This window comes from Oenanthe melanoleuca, chromosome 1 (assembly GCF_029582105.1).
Source record: "Oenanthe melanoleuca isolate GR-GAL-2019-014 chromosome 1, OMel1.0, whole genome shotgun sequence".
Lineage (NCBI taxonomy): Eukaryota > Metazoa > Chordata > Aves > Passeriformes > Muscicapidae > Oenanthe > Oenanthe melanoleuca.
The window spans coordinates 34,601,646-34,611,322 of record NC_079333.1 but is presented as its reverse complement, the minus strand read 5'-3'; the positions used below and the strand labels follow the sequence as shown (position 1 = coordinate 34,611,322).

Genomic DNA, 9,677 nt, shown 5'->3' with positions numbered 1-9,677 from the left:
TCCTTTCTGCTTGACATTTCTCTCTCTGTGTGAGCATTTTTGTGTAGAAGGATGGTAGGTGCTCTTGCATCCCTCTCTCTCTCTCTGCCAGAGAGCAGCAGGCAGAGCCCAGGCTGGCATGCAGCTTGGTTTCCTGGAGGGATCTGTGCCGCTTGGTGGCACTAAAAAGTTGCGCTGAAGCCCGGTACTCGCCCGAAGGAAAAGCCCCCTCGCCCCCCACCCAGCCCTGCGCGGCAGCGGAGTGCCCGGCCCCAGCACCGCGACCTCGGAGGCAGCAAACTTCGGGGGGCAGCCCGCAAAAGGTCGTCGGGACCGCAGGGGTAAACTCTTCCCCGCGACTCCGTTTTAAGCAGCTTTTATTTATTTATTTATTTATTTATTTATTTATTTTTCTCCCTTCCTTTGGATGATGCTGCTCTGAACCGATTGCCGCTTTCTTACTTGCCGGGGCGCAGTGCCGGAGAGAGGTGTCGATTTGCAGGGGGACTTTACAACCTTCAGAGCATCTGGAGAGATTTCCTCACAGGGCAGAACGCAGGGTTAGCTCGTTATAAACATAGAGAGATTGCTACCGTGCAAATGTGAGGAAGGGCGGAGGTGCTTAAGCAGGTGGATCAGGCTGCAGCAAGTATTTAGGGGGACCAAGGCTGTGGTGGCAAAGACCCATCTGTTGTTTCATCGTTTGTTTGTTTATTCCTCCTCCTCATGCCTTCCCCCTCCCTTAAATCCAGGGACCGTTCACGCCTCTTGCAAATGAGATTTGGGCGATGCTGAGAGAGCAGCGTGTTGCATGGCGTGTGCGTGCATGCATTCGGGGGTAGGATACTCGGTCCTCAGCATTTGCCTGTGATCAGAAGAAAATAGGATGTGCCTGTAGCTGGAGGAGTGACAATGCTAGCCGAGTGGGGCTCACCTGCTGGTGATCTTTGCAGAGGCATTTGAGGATTATTCAGCTCCAGAAGGTCTGTGTGAGGAGTGCAATCTCTGCCGTGGCTGAAAATAGGAGGTGCCTACCCCTACCTGTCTTAATTATCGCTACCAAAAGGACCATTTTGCCACCACCGTGAGAAGAAGCACTTACTGCCACTGACAAGGTAACACTGTGGGTTGGGAGGGGGTATTTATGTGCCCTGGATTGTGGACAGAAACCCTGTGGATGAAGGAGGGACTCTTCCCCCCATCTCCTTCCCTTCTTGCTTTTGCTCTGTACCCTGGTTGATGGAGGACTAGCACAACTCCTGGGGGACCAACAAGCCTATTGGTGGGGTGCCTCTCTAGGGGCTGCAGGGGCATCGCGGGGTCAGGGTGCTGGAGGGCAGCTGGCACTGATCCCTCCCCGGGAGCATGATACGTGTGGGGCTGCAGGGACGGGGGTACTGAGATACCTGGGCTTGGTGATGTGTGTGGTATAGTCCCTCTGCTCACAAGTGGGGGTTTGTCTTGCTAGGAAGGTGTAATGGAAACGGGAATATATTTGTTTTCCGGAGACAGCCAGGCTTAGCTCAGCCATAGACTTTTCTGTGTGACCTTGGGACGAATCACTTGGCTCTGCTCGACGAGTCCCGTCTGTTACTTATTTAATAATCAAAGCTAATCCCCCAAAGTGCAAAAATGGTTCATTATGGACCGAGGGGGACAGCTCGGACCAGCCGAGCAGGGAGACAGAGACCTAAGCACCAGTGTGGATGCACACATGCATGTCTGCATGCACAGCCGCTTAGTTGTGGCAGCGCAGGTGGCTATGTTGGGAGTTAACCTCTTCCAGTAGTTTTCTCTAAGGCACAGATCTATGCATTTATTTGCAAAAATGCCATCCTGCGTGCCAAACGCGACCACCGCGGCAATTTTTACCACCGGTTGATTTCTAGGCTGTTTTATTTTTGTTTTCCCCGTGCTCAGACGTGGCTGGCGGCAAGCGCCGGCGGCGGGCGGTGCTCAGCACCAGGGACAGCGTCCGCTCCTCGCTGACCCCGGGGCTCCGCCAGCCCTGCTCGCACTCCGTCTGCTCCCCAGAGGAGATTTCCCCTGGTGGGGAGCGGGTGGCTGGGCGCAGGGAGAGCCAGCACGTTTCTTTCTCCTGGTCTTGAAGACTAAGTAGGGGATCATCTCAAAAGTGGCAGAGGATCATGCTGAAAATGCACCACGCTAAATCCTGAAAGGGAAAGATGGATAGAGGAGTTAACTGTCAGGCTCTTTGAATTCCCTATGACTTGTTTTTTTAATTACCCCATTCCTAAACATTTCTATCTCGTGCTAATCTTTTGCAAATTCTCAAATACTTTGACTACATTTTAATATTTATGCTACATGATCACAGCATTGATCTCATTTCAAATGTTCAGAGAGTAATTTTTGGGTCCCTATATGGATTTTCTGTAATTTTATCTTCCTACATAGTGCTGACATTGCTGGCATGGTGGTAGTACTGACATCCCACCATAAACACTCTTGTTGCAACTTGCTGGAAAATGATTCCTGAAACTGCTATTGCCTTTTGTTGATCACCTCCTCCATCCCATACAGTTTTATTAATTAATAAAATATCCAGGATTACACCTGAGCTATTAGTTCCTCCATCAAATGGTGTAACTGGGTTTTGGTAACAGCAACGATATGTAGTCTATTTGGCAAAATTAGAGATCTTGTAAGTTTTTCTGGGAAGTTAAGCACCTACATTTTGAAGCCAAAATTGTTTTATCAATCTGAAAGCATGTGTGGACCTAACATGAGAGAGAATTTCCAGGGATTGCTAAGGATCTTGTTGACAATTAAAGCATTCTCTGTTTATTAGCTATGAAGAAATGAGATCAACACTTCAGCCTGTCATTTCCAGTGGACATTCTGACCAAATGGTGAAAATTCTCCCTTGCTTCTTAGCTTTTTCGTATTCCTAAGTGGAATTATGGAAAACTGCTTTGTAGTCTCTCCTTTTGAATAAAGCTGGGTTTTTTTGGTTTTTTTTTTTCAAAGAGCTTGATCCAATGGCCACTGGAATTTGCAGAGCTGATAATGTAATGTCTGGCTGATGTTGGGTTTTTTGCTTGTTTTGTTATGTCTGTGGGCAGAAAAAATAAACTGTAGTAGAAATCTCAAAACAGAACAGGGTGCTCATATTTAATGATTTTCAAATAAAGACCATTTGAGTGCGTCAGGTTTTGTGTGACCAAAGTGAATTAGCTCTGAGCAATGGGGAGGGGGGACCTCCTCCTGCAAAATGAGCCTCCTCAGATCACTGGGAGATGGATTGCCAGAATAGCTTGAACACAATGATTGGAGTTTGCAGTGCCATAGCAAAACTCAGCAAAGCTTAGCATCCTGAGCATACTTCCTCCTAACATTGGTCAAAATCAAGATGAGCTGAGAGGTCGCTATCTTTATGTAACTGTTTTTTTAAGGCTGTTCCATATTTTGCTACTGTAATATCTTCATTGTTAGAGAAGTGACATGACTAACTCTTAACCAGTAATTTAGTTGCTGCTTACTATGGTTTTGTCTCCTCTGATGACAAAGCATAGGTTAATTCCTTGGGATATGCTGATTTGATCCATATCAACTTATATTATCTCATTTCTGATGGATTTAAATTAATTGTAGTATGTATTGTATATTAATGCCTGAAAAGCATTTAATCAGCAGGTACAATGGCTTTAAGTTATACAAACATAATGTATAAGTAAATTTTGTAGCTACGAATGAATGAATTTTAAGGATGTTAGTTTTTGTGATTTTTCTGATCCTGCAAAATCCTTTAAGGAAAACCTTAAACTTTAGATAAGTCTTTACAGGTATTTGACCAATAGTATTCTTCTGAGAAGCACAGATCATATTCCTAAGTGCTTTCCTGGATTAGGCCATGAGTTCTCATTCTATTACAGCACTTTCCTTTGATTAAGTAATCTGACGTTTTATTTTTATTACTTAAATCTGTCTGAAGATTCAGAAATTATGAACGAGCCTGCTGCAAACCTACAAAAGTATAACAAAGAAGAACCCCGAAGGGAAGCATAGTTACTTCTTTTTTTTTTTTTTTTTTTTTTTTTTTTTTTTTTTTTTCTATGACACAGATTAGAACAAATAAAACAGTTTGCCTCAGCCGAGTTGGTGTTTTGCCTGTTAGAAACCATCGTGCCAAGTGGGTTTAGGCTGCACAGCACAGGTGCTTCGCTGCGGGGTCACTAGTGGGCGCTGCTATAATAATGCAAGCCCCGGAGGAAAGGGGGTCACCCTGCAGCTTTGAACACAGTCACACCTGCGGGAGCAGAAGCCCCGAATGCATCAGATGCATCCCATGTATAAACTCTCAGCCACAAGTATAGCGGGAAAATCAGCTTTTTGGGAGCAGTCCGATTTTTGGTCAAGTTTTTAAATTAATGCCCTTAGATATTAGCTTGCTTTTTGTTTCTTTTGGTCCCTACAGGCTGCAAGTACAGATGGATATGCATTTGAGATGGGTATAATTTTGAAAGATTTATGTATTTTTAATAATGAAAGATTTGCATGATGTTTCATGGAATATTACAGATGCTCATTTTCTACTCGGTTAAACCTCAACATGAAGTAGCTGGAACTCTGCCCTAAGGGAACAGCTGAGAATTTCTCCTGACAGTCTGGCATGAAGTTTATATTGCCAGGGAGAACAGAGGTCACAGGAACATGTTGAGTGCTTAATCAGATCTGTGTCTTCATTCATCTGGGTAGTATGTAAACTTTGGTCTAGGGTGAGACTGAGCAAAGGACAGATAGGCAGTGTTATTTTTCTGTCCTACTTCTCCTGCAGTTGCTCCGAGCCAGAAGACCGAGAGCAAAGTGCCCTCTATTGTTAAAGCCTGTGACTTAGGGATAAGTTTATAGTTAGATCCATAACTGAAATAAGCAAGGAACGTTGACACACTAGTGATTAAGTATCTGATTCCATTTCACTTATGTTTCAGTCAATTTGGGATAAGTCCATTGATGATGAAAAAATTGAACAGTGTGATAAAAATATTTGACCCTAAGTGGTGCACATGTTGTCCATCAATGAAAACAAACTAGATAAATTATTAACTGGGAAACAATTCCCATTACTGTGTGCATGAACTCAGAAGTTCACTGTCTTTGAAACTGCTGATACCTCTGTTCTCAATCTGAGGGCTATACAATGTCAAATTCCCTTTAGGGTTATCTCCAAGAAATTCAACAAGAGTTATATTTAAGCTTATGAAATTTTACTTAATTTTGTTTTAGTACCCATCCTGCTTGTAACAATAAGCAGCTTGTAGTAAGAGAGAATTGTAATTGAAACGTGGAGGGACTTGTACGTGATTCTTTTGGGAGAGAAGCACAGTGAAATTGTATATTTGAATAGTTCCCTTGGCCATCTTCTCTTTGGGAAGATATTCTCCAGGAAATGTAATTAGTGTGCTTAGTGTATCAGCTCTCTGCTCAACAATTTTACCTGAAATAGGATTTGTTACCTGATTAGTCTCAGGGTCAGTCTTCTCATGCTGTGGCCAGCTGTGCCCATCAGAAGGATGACAGGCAATAAACACAAATTGAAAAACAAAAAGAATAAATAATTCTATAAAAAGAATATTTTTTACTGTGACTGTGGTCAAACAAGTTGCCCAAAAATGTTGTGGAGTCTCCATCCTCAGAGATTATGACCTGACTGGACATGAAAGAAATATTAGGAATCTGACTGGACATGAAGCTAAGAAATATGTTTTAATTGAACTTAGGGCAAGCAGAGGGAATGGACCAGATAACTTCCTGAATTGCCTTTCCACCTCAACCATTCTACTCTTAGGTTTATGAGTGCAAGGCCAGAGAACAAGATCTCTACTACGCAATACAAATGCATCGAAATATTAGTCAATATAAATTCCAAAATTTTCCGTTACATTATGAGAGGCCACAGAAAATATTGACTTCAGGTACTTTGGATGTGAATCCTAAGCCCAATACTATAAAACAAAAACAGTGTTCTCAGTATAATTAGGCACTTTTAAAGTCCCAAGTAAATTGACTTTAGCTTTAATAGAGTGAAGACTGTTAATTAATTGTGGAGCAGTTGCAGCCTGCATCTGGCCCCTTCTTTTCCCTTGGATGCCATGGAGGGAAAAGACTTTATTGCTTGCAGAAATAGGAATCCCCCAGCTACGACATATCCTAGTACAGTGGAATATGAAGGAGACCTTCAGCTTTGCCTCATTCTTTACCCTGTAATTTTATACTGATCGGCACAACTATAAGCAGAGAAGAGCAAACAGCTGTTCTTTGGAGGGAAGAAGATAAAAATGGCCTTCCTTCCCTCTCTTTCTCATACATCCTATGGAAATTTTTAATCCATAGATACAAGACCAAAAACTATGAATATGTGTTGCAGAATTAAAATGGTGGATTGGATATTTTTTATCACGAGCCCACCCCAAGCCCCTGAACTCTCTCTCTATTTGTACATCTGCAATTTCACAGGCAGGTAGGTTATAGAAAGGCATCTCATTTTATATCCAGTCACAGTCTGAAGCAGAGCTAGCACTTGTCTAGATATACTTGTGTTCTGGATGTGTAGCCACGTGAACTGTGAAGTTCAGAAAAATAAGCACCCATGATGTTAAATTAGAGAGTACTATTTCTGTTCAAATGTTAATAAGTTAATAAATAATTATTTTTTTAAAGTCATAATACGTTCAATTAGTTAAAGGTGCAGGAATTTAACAGCTGTGATCTTGTACAAGGATATCCCCTGTCGTTCATCCTTTTGACTGTTTGCAAATTATATGGTACCAACTTCAGAGTGATGGAACAAATAATTGAAAGACATAAGCAATAGTGATAGTCTGTAATTAGGGACTAATTAACCTGAACTGAACTGCTATTATTCCTTAGTGGCAAAGGGTTTCAGTATTGATAAGACAACTCTTCATAGCATTAAAAAAAACAAACCTTCTTGAAGTGTTTTATAATGGTCTGAACCTTATTTTATTATTAGCACTTTATATTACTAAAATTAATATTATATGAAATTATTAATATTTCAGTTAACATTTAAATATTATCATAAATGTTTCTTCTTTTAAGGATTTGCATTTTATTTGGGAATACTCACTCAAACTCACTCGCAACTCTGTGAAAATAGCTTATAATTTATACATCTAGGTAAAATAATTGAGAAAGCCTATCATCAAGCAGAAGAATGTGTGTCTCATCTTCAGGATCAGGAAGAGTTTCACTGTGTTGCTATCCTGAATGACTTAGCTGTGAGGAGTAAATTCAAGATTAAAATCCTGTGAGATTTTCAACTTGAAGAAACAGAGGTAGATTTTCTGTTGTGATGATTTCTTTCACTTTACAATATCTACTTTCTGTTAGAGTCATTGTTAATGGATTAGAAGTGATTGGTGGTGTCTAAAATATATGAAATTTTAATTTTTTTTATTTCATATAAAGATTTATGTCAGTAAAACTGAGACTGGGGTCTTCCCCATAATTTTGCAGTTGTTTTGTTAAAAATGAAATTGGGGATATCGATTCACTAAGCTGCTCAGCATCTTAGATTTAAAAGTGCACTTACCCTTCCGTACTATCAATATATTTACTGGCAGGTGAGGAGTAATAGATGATGTCAATAGGTATTTAATGTGCTCAGGGATCAAGGCCTGGCAAGCAACTGTTTAAGCACTGTATTTAAAACAGGAAGCATTCTGCTACAAATCCATTGCCAGGTGCAGAACATTTTCAAGTACATTTTCTATTCCACAAGTTAACCACAGCCCAAGGTGTGAAGTGTTTGCTGATTTAATTATTCATTTGTCCTTCAGCAACAGTAAAGATGAGTGCAGATTGATTGCAGTCTATAGGCAAATGTAGCTGATCAAATATTTTGGGCATTAGTGTATCTGTACAGTCTTTGTGTTGACTTCTTGATACCAGTGTAGTCTGTAGGGTTGTGTACAGTAAAAGGATTTTTCAAATTGCTTTTTGATGATTTTTGAAGTAAGGATACAAAAAGCTGAAAATAATTTAATTGCTTTGCTGTTTTAGAATTATTGTTCCTTTGCTTAAAACAAATATAAATATGGATAACAAAATCAGTTTTCTGTCTTGCTTAAAAGCCAATTTGCTTCATGTTGTATCTTGCAAAATAAAAACAGATTTATACATTCTGCATTTCTTAGAATAACAGCTTAGTGTGTCAACAGCAGTTTCCTAGTGCTGAAATGGATAATAGATTTCAACCCATGGTACATTAATGTATATTAGAGATATACTAAGTGTCTGAAATTAAAGGGAGTTGTTTTTGAAGACACGTATCAAAAATCGCAACACACATTTCTTCTGTAGAATTAAATACTTGCCAGTCTTTCGTGCATTTGAAAATATTTCCCCAGAGAATTTTTAAACATGATTGTCAAGAAGAAAGAAGATAATTTATACCTGCAGAAGTACAAGCCTAAGATTGTGAAACGCTCAAGTGAGATAAAGTTTTCCAGCTTGAAAATGATGAAAGCAAGCATACACAGTGTATTACAGGCACTGAGAGCTGTAGAAATAGGTGCAGTTTTAAAAAATATTAGAAGATATTTTATCTTAATATATAAGATTATATATATTGCTGATTTTGTAAATAATTTTAAAGATATTTCTCTTATTTGTTAATTTTTGAAGGGTATGAGGATTATGACCTCATGTGCAGCTCTGCACAGCTGTCCACTTGGAGATGATGGTGACTCCTTAGAGAACAGATGTCAACCCGTGGTTAACAATCAACACAGTGCTGTTTCTATCCAGAAGATTTGATAACTGCTTTTCACCAGCTCTCCAACTTTTTTTCATCATGTTGTCTCTACCAGCCTAAAATTTCCTAAAATGGTCCTTTTGCTTTTCCTTGCAATCCTGCTGTTGAAGGAAGATGTCTGTGGGAACTTTGGGCTTTTGGTTTCAGCACAGGCAAATGAGAGAAGAGTGGTTGCACACATGCCTGGTGATATTATCATTGGAGCTCTATTCTCTGTCCATCATCAGCCAACTGTTGACAAAGTTCATGAGAGGAAATGTGGAGAGGTAAGAGAGCAGTACGGTATTCAGAGAGTGGAGGCAATGCTACATACCCTTGACAGAATTAATCTGGATCCCACACTGTTGCCAAATATAACATTAGGATGTGAAATAAGGGACTCCTGCTGGCATTCTGCTGTGGCTCTGGAGCAGAGCATTGAGTTTATAAGGGACTCCCTCATTTCTTCGGAAGAAGAGGAAGGGATGGTGCGATGTGTGGACGGCTCATCATCGTCCTTCCGCTCCAAGAAGCCCATTGTTGGTGTCATTGGGCCTGGCTCCAGCTCCGTTGCTATCCAGGTCCAGAACTTGTTGCAGCTTTTCAATATACCTCAGATTGCTTATTCTGCCACAAGCATGGACCTGAGCGACAAAACTCTGTTCAAGTATTTTATGAGAGTGGTGCCGTCTGACGCACAGCAAGCAAAGGCCATGGTGGACATTGTCAAGCGCTATAACTGGACCTATGTTTCTGCTGTACACACCGAAGGTAAGAGGTTGTTTTTTACCATATAGAAATGCCTTTGAAATACTCTGATGTGGACTAGTTGATGGATGATGATAGTTTGCTGTTGTTGCATTTTTTGCCAGTCAGCTGTCAACTGTATAGATTTTTACTTAATAATAACTTTACATTT

The 9,677-nt window shown here is 40.6% G+C and overlaps 1 protein-coding gene across 3 annotated transcripts in view; it reads left to right on the top strand.

Annotated features, from left to right (window-relative positions):
* The first annotated feature begins 228 nt into the window (after positions 1 to 228).
* Positions 229 to 9,677, top strand: part of GRM5 (glutamate metabotropic receptor 5) — a 246,626-nt gene continuing 237,177 nt past the window's right edge. For all 3 annotated transcript variants that reach the window (XM_056500724.1, XM_056500715.1, XM_056500706.1), the window contains exons 1-2: positions 229 to 1,094; positions 8,650 to 9,529. In XM_056500724.1, coding sequence (XP_056356699.1) covers positions 8,851 to 9,529 — 679 coding nt within the window. In that variant the 5' untranslated portion in view covers positions 229 to 1,094; positions 8,650 to 8,850. The remainder of the gene's footprint in view (positions 1,095 to 8,649; positions 9,530 to 9,677) is intronic.